The sequence below is a fragment of the Leptonotus elevatus genome, chromosome 2, assembly GCF_054856555.1.
Source record: "Leptonotus elevatus isolate MCC_2025b chromosome 2, RoL_Lele_1.0, whole genome shotgun sequence".
Taxonomy (NCBI): domain Eukaryota; kingdom Metazoa; phylum Chordata; class Actinopteri; order Syngnathiformes; family Syngnathidae; genus Leptonotus; species Leptonotus elevatus.
The window spans coordinates 37,648,117-37,659,759 of record NC_141240.1 but is presented as its reverse complement, the minus strand read 5'-3'; the positions used below and the strand labels follow the sequence as shown (position 1 = coordinate 37,659,759).

Genomic DNA, 11,643 nt, shown 5'->3' with positions numbered 1-11,643 from the left:
TGATGCACATAGTACTACATGAATATACGCACATGATGATGTGTACAACCTTTTGAATTCTTATTTTTTAAAAGACCCGATACTGTCACACACAGCAAGTCTTCTCATTTCTGGTATCCACAGGGTGTAGACAGGCACAAAGCTTTAGTGAAATCCAGTTTTAGACCATTACCGAAACAATTATATTTTCAAAACTCATGGAATATGAGGTATGCGGCAGAATTCCGCTATTTTTATCCATCTCAGAGGGCGGCCATTTTGCCACTTGCTGTCGACTGAAAATGACGTCACAGTTGCTCAAGGCTCAGGCAACCACCAGTCACAGCTCACCTGTTGACAAAATGGCCACCTTCTGATAAAAAAAACTGCTGGTATTTGCTGCTTAACTCATATTCCACTAACGCAACATTAATCAAAATACCGTATTTAGACTAGTGGGGTTGCATAGAACATATTAGCGTCAATATATATATATTTTCCCCCTTTAAAACTGATCTTTTGGATACTCTTGGCATGTAGATGAGGGAAAGTGAGCTTTTTGTTTATGATATGTATGGCATGATGTCATGTGTTACAACCATGTTTATCAAAATAACATAACTCTGATTGCCCATTGTGCAGTTTTCGTTTGAATTAAACAATTATAAAACATTCAGTGATGTTGCTTTTTCAGCTGATTGGCCAAAATGTGTGTGAATTACAAATGCAGTTTTTTTTTTTTTTTTTTTAAGGGAGCTGCTAGGATAATACACCCTTTGAATAATTTACCAAGGACATGTACATTTGTGAACAGCTACAATCTCCCTGAAGCCAAGCTTTCTGTTTTCCTGTCCTACCACTTTGTACACTTTGAGATCAATTGTAGACCATTAAGTGATTGTTCTCAAGATCACTTTATTTGATTAGAACAAGCAACCAAAAGGTGATTAAATTTAAATGAAATAACATTCTACACATCATAGTCGCGGACTATACCTTAGGACTCAGTGGCACGAGTTCTGGATCAAAAATCATCCCTCCTTTGGGTCTATATGGGACCCTTATCTCAGATCCAGGGCCTATCTCGGGTTTTTTAACACCCCGATACTTATGGACCGTTGGTCCTGTACCGGCTCTGACTGCGTCAGATTTCATGTCTTGATCAGACTGATCTTTGGCTTTATGATACAAACAGTCTTCCAGCGAACAGGTGAAATTGTCACTGTTTGTTTTGGGCGTCTTTCTCGCCTTGGGCTTTTTATGTGGAGAGGCTTTGTGCGGGGAGTTCGGCGAGATCGCTAGTTGAGGATGTTTGATGATCTGCGGAGGTTTCCTCTCCTCCTTTAAGGGTTCACTGCATACTACTCTTGTTTTTATTCCCTGGGAAGAAGAAAGTTTATGTGGCGTCGGCGGCGGCGGCGGTGGCGGCTGCGGCTGCGGCTGTTGCTGCGGCTGCTGCTGCTGTACAATAACGGGCGCTGAAGCCTTTTTGACCACTTTAGTTTCCTTTTGACTGGTGGTCCTGGCTGTAAAAGCCTGTTGTGGCTTTTTTCTCTGCGTTGATCCACATAGTTCCACAGTACCAGCGAGAGGGATCTCTTCATATGGCAGTGACTGCGGTGCCGAGAGTTTCTCAGCCCCAAACAGAGTTAATGATCTGGAAATGGACAGAGAGGACGAAGACAATCTGACTCCCATCTCTGCGATGTCTCTTTGTCTGCTGATGGTCATCAGGAAGTCGCTCTCTATAAGGACAACAAAGAGTTAAACATGGAATTTGGATGTGCACAGGATGTAATTGTGACTATAATATTTGGATTTTTCCATGTTGAAGGTCCATGTAAATCTTTTTCATATGACCATACAAATAAGAGGCATCATGCTGGCGTCATGTGAATGAAATACTGTGCACCAAAACCATGAACATGGAGCGTTTGGACCACATATAACCATAGTCATATGGTGAGGGTCAACTTTAAAATGGAATCTGTCTTTTTTCATCCTCTTGATCCAGATTGCTGGTCATCTAAATAGTGCATTTCCATATTTACTGATTATTTGCTTTGCATAGATTCTTGAGACAAAATTACAAAACAGACAGACTTACCCCATTGTTCTTGATAGCGAAAGGCAACCGATTTAATATCTTTTTCCTCAGAGCCTCCATATTCTATCATTTGGTTCAGATGTGCTTCTAAAAATTTGGTGATATCGCAGGGCTGTGACAGCAGCACCGCACGGGAAATGCACTCGAGCTGACTCCTAATGCCGTACGGTAACAGCTCCATATTGTCAAGGCCCGGATCACACCAAATAAATACGCTCGGAGGCACCAGCACTCTGACAAGGATCGACCGTGGCTTTCAGACGCATTCATCGCGGATGAAAAGGTTTGTGTCATTAGAGCGAATGAAGCGTCTATGTGATATCACCTGGTTCAAGGAGGTTGTGTGACATCACAGGGCTGTGTGATGTATGAAACAATGGAGATATAGTCTAGTCATGACACAACAATCATAAGGTGAGAGTGATCCTAAGAAATGTCAGGACATCTAACCTGCGAGCCAGGCACGTTCCTTCATGGTGTTGTCGTTTGTGTGCCTCGCTTCATGACTTGTGGCAGATTTGCAAGATGGACTTCTGGACGAATACAGGCGTCAGAGGTACACTGTAGAATGATGAGATGAAGGTCTGGTTGACATCACATGCCTGACGTATGGGTAGCATGCAGGCCTATTTTGATGGAACAGGAGGATTCGACAGGGATGCCTCTACATTCTTAACATTATGTGACAACTGTCCCTAACCTCATATTATTAATAATAATAATAATAATAATAATATAATAATAATAATAATAATAATAATAATAATATCCATCCATCCATCCATCCATTTTCTGTACCGCTTGTCCTCACAAGGGTCGCAGGGATTGCTGGAGCCTATCCCAGCTGACTTCGGGCAGTAGGCGGGGTACACCCTGAACTGGTTGCCAGCCAATCGCAGGATATAATAATATATATAATAATAATAATAATAATAATAATAATAATAAACTTTATTGCAGACTCAAAAAGGTCCAGGTAAAAGCAAAAAATATTACATAAATGGGATATTAAAAAGAAGACACATAAAAGAACCAAAACAACATATATATATTATTCTTTGGCTGGAACTACTTTAGAAACTACAACCAGAAGTTCAAATAAGAAAGTTAACATGTTTATAAAACGTCTTTTTATGACCGAGTAGTTTACGCATGGAGCTTGGTTTAGACGGTTCCATCTTTTCACTCTTAATTGCATGCACAGCGCGTGTCAGGATTTGAATGCGTGCACTTCAGCTGCAGGCATTTTATATTTTGCAAAGTGAACAGCTGATCAGCTGTGGTGTCCATCGTGGACCTCAAATTGAACAACTATGGACATTTTTCCCCCCATCTGTCCACCATTCAGAGGTAATTTTCTATTTGAAATTGGTTATTTGTACCAGTTTTTTAGTTGAATATCTGTGTATGAAGGTAGTGAAGCTGTTCAAATGTAAATAATAATAATAATAATTATTATTATTATTATTATTATTATCATAATAATTTGGTTCTTGAGTGCTGTCCATGTTACAACCGTACCAATAATAGACCACGACATTCAACAATCTTGTGCAAACAAAGGGCTGAGTGAATTATCTGTATTCATAGCACACTGCAGGGAAGTTTGATACAGATTTACAACCGGTTTTGCACATGTCCACTTTAGAGGATATTTTGTGGGAATAACTAAATCCTATTACAACTGTTTACAGCGTGTGGCACTGAGCTTCAGCCTGTGGGTGGCAGTAGTGTAGCGTGTCGATCATTGTGTACGGGGAGAAACACAACAAAGAAGAAATGGACACCAACGAAGAAGAAGCTGTTTCCATCAAGGATCAGCTGATATCGAATCAATTTGTCAATTGGATGTGGTACGTCATTTTTTTCCAATGCACCACTCTGCAACGTTTTATACATTTTCTATGACTGCTTCCTTCTATTTATGGTTGACTAGTATTAGTAAACAGCCTTTCAGTTGACGAGTGGTTAGCACGTCGATGGTGCTTGGAAGGACCCTTCGGTGTGGTGTTTACTTGTTCTTCCCGTGCCGGCGTGAGTTTCCCCCAGGGTACTCTGGCTTCCTCCATGTCTTGCAGATTAGTTAAAGACTCTAAATTGTCCATAGCAGAGAATACTTGTAGATTTGTGATTGCAACTTGAGAGATAATTGATTCACGTAAAACCAGCGTTAGCAGTCAGATTCCTGTGGTTTCTGTTATGTATGCATCATTTTCCTGTACCAAATAAGAAGAACGCTATGAATATTTAAACTAAAGCTGGTGAAAATGCAACAGTTTCTGACCAATGTCTTCCAAACACAGAAAGAGATAACGTAAAAGTAATTTTAGCAAGCCAATGTCTAAGGATAAAAAAACAAAACAATTAACAAACATTCCATTGTTAAAATACATGATAAGGAATAAACATAGTACAGGCAAGAGGCATTTCTGAAAATGTTGTCCGAGTATTATGTTCTTTCCCTTTTAGAGAAATGTTTACGTCATGATTAAAACTGTGACACATGTTAGAACACCGATGTAGCAATAAGGTGAATGTAGTGAAACATGGAAAACAGCAGTCCCATCACCTCTCAAAATGCATGATCAAGAATGTGGCTTGTTGGAGTGACCATTAGGACAGACAGACAGTCAGCGGCGGTTACACACAGTTCACCCTGGGATCCTAATTAGAATTACTATAGAAAATTGGTGGATTTATGGACTTTGGTCTTGATATTCATCTAAAAGATGACTGGTTCAATACCATAGATACACCCTCTCTTTCTATTATTTTCTATTTAAAGAAGATAGTGTTCAAATGTTGAAGAAAATACAAATTTGCCATTAGTATCCATTCATGGTATAAAAATAAGGATGACACTTTTTCTGTGCCTTTTACAGATTTTATTAGGCCATCTTCACTGGAGAAATGGATCCAGTTGACACTCTTGAACCACAGGGTGACGCTGCTGCTGATGCTCCCGATGGGGTTGATGTCACATCTTGGATGTCGGTCTGTCCGAGAGGCCTCTGGAAGGTCCAGAAGACGCGGACGTCCTCAGGAAGCCAACAGAAAGTCTCCAATTCAGGAGGTGCGTCATTTTTTATTTTTTATTTTTTTTACATTTGATTTAAAGGTGGGAAAATTAATCAATTAACTGACAACTAATCTATTATCAAATTAACAGACCACTATATTAATAATTGAGTAATCATTTAGAGCCATTGTTTAACTTAAAAATGTCAAAATCCTCTGATTTCAGCCTCTTGGTAGTAATCCTCGGATTTCTGTTGCTCTCCATGAAAGTAGGCTGATTATCTTTTGTGTTTAATCAAAAGAAGACATTTGCAAACATCTGATTTTACTTTGGAAGACAATGACTAAAACAGTAACTAAATCAGTTTACATTTTTTTGTGGGTGAGTCCATCATCAATCCCTGTTGTGTGATATTGCCAATTGTTGTGCAATCACTAAAAACTACCAAATATACAACAATAATTAATAAACACTAATCGGGGGGGAAATGGTTAAAAAAATATTTGATAGTTGACAGCACTGATATGATTTAACTAGAAGTAATCAAGCACTTTTTTGTTTTCTCCTAGCGCTGCCGTCTGCTTACAAGCCAAGGTTGGGTTCACTGTGTCGTGTCCGCGTGTGTTTGTTGGATCAAGATGAAAAATCGCCATCTGTGAAAGAAGAGACCAAGCAAGGAGATCCACTTGATGTTCCGGAAGCAACCTCTCTCCAGCGTCAGCTGGACTCTGTACTGCAGATACCGCTGGGTGACTGGACCACGCTTAGACTTGGGGAGGGGCATTGTGACGTTACAGAAGCCTGTGTGGAGGCCATGAGAGCCGGAGAGGAATGTCAGGTATGAAAAAAAACACACATCGCCATTATGTAGGATTTGGATAAGCTTTTTCTAATCTGATTCTTGAGAAGAAGAAAATAAATATATATATATATATATATATATATATATATATTAGGGGTGTTAGAAAAAAATCGATTCTGCAATATATCGTGATATCACAGCTCGCAATTCTCGAATTGATTTTTAAACATCAATTTTTTATATTCACCAAAACGTCTTACTTAGGGTTAGGATTTACACATTAAGCATGGAAGAATGTTGTATTAATGGAACATTAAGCCTTAATATTTTATTTCAGTGCTGTCAAACATGAAACAGACTGCAACCTGTTTGTTAAATGCAGTGGCTCAGTTATAAGCCTGAATTTTCAGATAAATAAATACATTTTCATGCAAATCTTACAGTGTACAAGTTTACTGATTAGTATTTTCTAAATTTGAGTTAAAAAAAAATCGCAATAATCAATTTATAGATTTGTATCGGGATTAATCGGTATCGAATCGAATCGTGACCTATGAATGGCAATGCACGCCCCTAATATATATATATATATATATATATATATACACAGTGCTCAGCATAAATGAGTACACCCCCTACGAAAAATAACACTTTAAACAGTATGTGAATGAAATCAAAAACAATTTTCAAAATATTGACAAGACTAAATTTGTATAACATCTGTTTAACTTATAACATGAAAGTAAGGTTAATATTATACATTAGAACAGAATTTTCAGTTTTATTCAAATTAGGGTGATGCAAAAATTAGTACACCCCACAGATTGTCTCTGGAGCAAAGCCCAAAAAGCCTCAATTTTAGACCACAAACGTCTACAGCTGAGTAATTATTCATTACACAGGTGTCAAGCAGACTGTTGACTATAAATGGGTGTTACAAGAAAACACTTTCCCATGTCACGCTGTTAGCAATAGCACCACATGGCAGAGAAATATCACAAGATCTGAGAAGGAAAATAATTTCTTTACACAGCAAAGTTGAAGGCTACAAGAAAATCAGCAAAGCTTTACTTATCAGTCAGAATACTGTAGCAAAAGTGGTGAAAAAATGTAAAAAAAAAAAAAGATGGAACTGCAACCATTTCACAGAGACGTCAAGGTCGTCCACGGATGTTAAAACTCGACAGCAGCGTCTTCTGATGAGAAGGGTGGAAGAAAATTGACATTTAAGTTCACTGCAGTTATCCAAGGGAAATAAAAAGCCAAACTGGGGTGACTATTTCCCGTGGCGCAATACGGCGTACGCTGCAGAGGCATGGCATGCATGGGTGCCGTCCACGGAGGAAGCCTCTCCTAAAGCCCAGGCACCAAAAAGTGCGCCTCGAGTTTGCCAGGGCGCATGCTGACAAAGATGAAGACGACTGGGACTCTGTACTCTGGAGTGATGAGACCAAGAGAAATGTTTTTGGAACTGATGGCTTCAAAACTGTATGGCGTCGCAAAGGTGAGGAATCTCAGGAAAAATGCATGGGTGGCAGTGAAACATGGTGGTGGCAGTGCCCTCATGTGGAGTTGCATGAGTACTGCTGGTGTCGGGGAGCTGCATTTCATTGATGGCATTATGAATTCACAGCTGTATTGCTCAATTTTGAAAGAAAAGATGCTGTTAGCACTCCATGCCTTTGGTCGTCGTGCATTTTTCCAACATGACAATGAACCTAAGCACACATCTAAGGCCACTGTTGGATTTCTGAAGAAGAACCGGGTGAAAGTGATTCAGTGGCCGAGTATGTTTCCTGATCTGAACCCAATTGAACACCTACGGGGAATTCTAAAGAGAAAAGTTGAGCATTACTCTCCATCCAGCATCCGGTCTCTAAAAGAGGTCATTCTTGAAAAATGGAAAAAGATTGATGCAACAAAATGTTGCCAGCTTGGTGCTGTGATTAAAAAATCGTGGAGGCCATACAAAGTACTAAAAAAAAAATTTTTAAAAAGTGGCGTATACTCATTTTTGCATTACCCCTATTTAAGTAAAACTGAAAAATGTGTAATCAAAATTTAATTATTAACCTTACTTCCATGTTATAAGTTAACCAGATGTATATTCAACTTGGTCTTGTCAACATTTTGGAAATTGTTTTTGTGTTCATTGAGATATTGTTTAAAATGTTACTTTTCAAAGGGGGTGTACTCATTTACGCTGAGCACTGTATATATATATATATATATATATATATATATATATATATATATATATATATATATATACACACACACACACACACACACACACACACGCACACACATATATATATATATGTATAATATATATATATGCTGACTAGCACTATCCAATCAGACGCTAGCATACAGAGAGCAGAGAGCAACAGATTCGACACATGCATTTAGAGACTTGTACAAAAAAATACCACAATGTATGAATGTGTAAATAATAATTCTGGAAACATAAATGTACAAGTAAATATACATTTTAACAAATTAACTTAAATGCTTGATCGTCCGGGTGTGAACCTTTATGTTAATCTATGTGAAAGCAATTACTATCTCCTTATTTGGAAACCCGACTGAAAAGTATTGTCACAAACAGTCGAGTAGTACGCTACGTGTATTTCTCGAAAGTTTTTTGAGTTTTTTTTCTGTCGCAAATTTGCCACTTTATATAGTGGCAAATTTGCGAAAAAAAACTTGTTAATTTGCGAGTTTATAAAGTGGCAAATTTGTGAGGTTTTTTTCTCTGAATATTGCCCCCGCCCTCTAAAAAAATATATATATTTATACGTGGCCCTAATACGCTGTCGTACTTATTTCATCTCACACATGCCAAGTCAGTCTAAAATTTGTGTCTCGCCTACTCAGATACGACTCACACCGGCAAATGGAGCCGATGTGTGTCATTCCCAGCCCATGCAGGAAGTACGTGCCACCGTAGAACTCCAAACTTTCACGCCAGGAAAGGAATCGTGGCAGATGTCCCCTGTCGAAAAATGGGAGTGGGTCAGGTCCCATAAGGAAAGAGGCGGCCAGAGATTCCGAAGCGGAGACTTGTGGGGAGCATCGGACAGCTACTGTCGCGCCCTCAAAATGGTCATCACCCTGCAGGGCTGCGAGGCGGACAGGAAAGAACGCCAAATAGAAGAACAAAGTACGGCGCCCTCTGAAGATGGACCACGCGCTCCAACCGTTCATCAAGTGCAAAGCCTGAAAGCGGAACTTCACTCCAACTTGTCGTTGTGCCAGCTCAAACTCAAGCAGCCGGCGCGGGCTAAAGAAAGTGCTGCTAAGGCCACTCGGCTGGAACCAGGCGGGGCTAAAGCTTGGTACCGACTCGGCCAAGCCTGCCAGATGGTGAATGAGCTGGAGGAGGCCCGGCTGGCCTTTCGAGAACTTCTGAAGCTGCAGCCGGAATCCGCGGCGGCCGTGAAGGCTCTCAAAGACATCACAAGTCGAGAGAGGGAGACGAATGCACAACTGGGACAGAGACTTAGTAAAATGTTCAACTAGAATGCAGGAAAATGTTTAACTCATTCACTGCCGTTGACGGCTATAGACATCAAAAATTCATTTGAACTATTTCATTTAGTTTAACATATTTTCCCACTTTTGTTAATAAGAGCATGAATACCTAGATTTTTTTTATTGTACATTTAGAACAGATATAACATTTGTGATTAATCATGAGTTAACTAGTGAAGTCATGCGATTAATTACGATTACAATTTTAATCGCCTGACGCCCCTAATTTTTAATCTTTTTTTTTTTTCATTCGCTGCCATTGATGACTATAAACGTCAAAAATAATTTAAACTATTTCTATGTATCAGTGAAAACGTAGAATTGTTTTTTATTGTACATTTAGAACAGATATAACATTTGTGATTAATCGTGAGATAACTAGTGAAATCATGCGATGAATTACAATTAAAAATGTTAATTGCCTGTCGCCCCTAATTTTTAATGTTTTCTTTTATAATGAATTTATAGCAGTGAATGAGTTAATATGAACTGCATTTAATCATGGTGATAATCCAGTAGTGTTTATATTTTATTTATTTACTTTAAATTTTTGGGGCATGTAGGCTCGGCAAATTGGTGAGGTAATTAAATCCAACTGTTTCCACTTTAGGCAGCTGGCAAAAGGTGAAGCCTTTTTTTTTTAACATAGCAGCACGTTGTTGCCTTTATGACATTTCAGGTATATTACCTTGATGTGTCTGTACTTTGGAGTCAGCCAGCCGTCCCTCAAACAATTCCTGTTGGTTCAAAATGCTGCTGCTCACCTAAACTGGCACACGAATGAGGAAGAACATTCAGTTGTGCTCAGAACCTTGGCAGAATGTTGTGGAATGTTAGCAGTTTATTTGAAACCTCATAACTGATTGGGGATCCACTCTTTTTTTGTGTTAATCTGAAATGCTTGATAGTTTGATTTGAATGTCTAAAAAATTAAATGTTTTGCTTGATACCTCATTTCTTTAAAGAATGGTACAAAATTGATATTTTCTGCCATTTCTTGGTGGAATTATGTCAAACCACCCAAACAGCAGGACTTTTTCAGCTGTTGAGTTGAGTAAATTGAGTATTGCTGAGGAGCCAAAATGAGGGTGACATAGGGTTGGTTTTGAGGCTCGCTCAGCGATGCGCATGTATTTCCAATTAAAGACCACTAGATGTCGCACATGATGAAGCAACGGAGACGCAAAATGCCGAAACCCGGGATCGAACCAGGGACCTTTAGATCTTCAGTCTAACGCTCTCCCAACTGAGCTATTTCGGCGTGTAGTGGAATTGCATCTAAACTTTTATATTTATTCACAATCTATTGCATGTGATTTGAATATTAGGAATAATACTGAAACACACCTGACAAGAGTAACCTGTTGTATTCCACAGGGTTTGGTATTGGGACCTAAAATATTATCATCTATTGCAATTATATTTGTACTTTTTCAAATGTATTAAAATGTATCATGTTCACTGATAATACAAATGTATTTTACTCAGGAGATAAAATGAAACAACTAATAAACACTGTTGAATGGGAAATGATCATGTTTAAAATAAAAAAAGGTTTAATAAGTTATCATTAAATGGGTAAAAGTTATGGTGTTTGGTACGTAGCTCAACTGTGATATATAATCGAACGAGTTACTAAAGCAAAGTTTTTGGGAGGGATTATTGATCATAAACTGTGTTGGAAGGCACACATAAAATACACTAAAAATAAATTAGTTACCTAAAAATCAGTAGCTGTTCTTTATAAAGTAAAGGATTTCCTAAATAAGAAAGGTCTTTATATATTGTACTCTTGTGTTTCCTCACGTCATAATGTCTTGACTATAAACTTTATAGTCAGCAACCCTAAGAATCAACTAATCAATTACTTATAGGATCTGGTATTTTAAAATGTATTGATATTGTGTATTTGAAAACACTGGAAAAGCTTTTCCGTAGAAGTAATCTACAATTTAGGTTTATTTAGGTTTGAAACATATTAAGTGGGGACGAACATAAAATACAGATGTGTTTCAGTTTTTAGTGCAATTGAGGAATGGATGTGATTGCGTTGAAGCTATGTGTACTTCTCTAATGGGTTTTAAGAAAAAATAAAATGAAAAATTATTCACGCTTATTGATAAAATTAAAAATATATAATTATAAGGTGAGTGTAGTATTTATTTATTTTATTCTGCTCTGTTGTAATTCTAAGTGATT

The 11,643-nt window shown here is 38.2% G+C and overlaps 2 protein-coding genes and 1 non-coding gene across 3 annotated transcripts; 1 reads left to right on the top strand and 2 right to left on the bottom strand.

Moving 5' to 3' along the window:
* Positions 1-874: 874 nt before the first annotated feature.
* LOC147179885 (uncharacterized) lies at positions 875-2,299 on the bottom strand. Its single transcript, XM_086068957.1, has 2 exons — positions 2,087-2,299; positions 875-1,724 (listed from the first exon to the last, which is right to left on the bottom strand). The coding sequence occupies exons 1-2, from the start codon at positions 2,265-2,267 to the stop codon at positions 970-972; spliced, it is 936 nt and encodes a 311-aa protein (XP_085925083.1). The 5' UTR covers positions 2,268-2,299; the 3' UTR covers positions 875-969.
* A 1,560-nt stretch (positions 2,300-3,859) lies between these two features.
* On the top strand, positions 3,860-10,393 carry fkbpl (FKBP prolyl isomerase like). The gene is made up of 4 exons (XM_086069118.1): positions 3,860-3,939; positions 4,969-5,159; positions 5,675-5,943; positions 8,788-10,393. The coding sequence occupies exons 2-4, from the start codon at positions 4,997-4,999 to the stop codon at positions 9,430-9,432; spliced, it is 1,077 nt and encodes a 358-aa protein (XP_085925244.1). The 5' UTR covers positions 3,860-3,939; positions 4,969-4,996; the 3' UTR covers positions 9,433-10,393.
* A 239-nt stretch (positions 10,394-10,632) lies between these two features.
* Positions 10,633-10,705, bottom strand: trnaf-gaa (transfer RNA phenylalanine (anticodon GAA)). The gene has a single exon. It is a non-coding gene; the product is annotated as a tRNA-Phe (tRNA).
* Between the last annotated feature and the right edge of the window lie 938 nt (positions 10,706-11,643).

Excerpts from the sequence above, each read along its gene's own strand:
- LOC147179885 (XM_086068957.1), bottom strand. The coding sequence starts at position 2,267 with ATGGAGCTGTTACCGTACGGCATTAGGAGTCAGCTCGAGTGCATTTCC. Across the intron at positions 1,725-2,086 it reads TCGCTATCAAGAACAATGGG|AGAGCGACTTCCTGATGACC; the intron begins GTAAGTCTGTCT and ends TTGTCCTTATAG.
- fkbpl (XM_086069118.1), top strand. The coding sequence starts at position 4,997 with ATGGATCCAGTTGACACTCTTGAACCACAGGGTGACGCTGCTGCTGAT. Across the intron at positions 5,160-5,674 it reads GAAAGTCTCCAATTCAGGAG|CGCTGCCGTCTGCTTACAAG; the intron begins GTGCGTCATTTT and ends GTTTTCTCCTAG. Across the intron at positions 5,944-8,787 it reads GAGCCGGAGAGGAATGTCAG|ATACGACTCACACCGGCAAA; the intron begins GTATGAAAAAAA and ends TCGCCTACTCAG.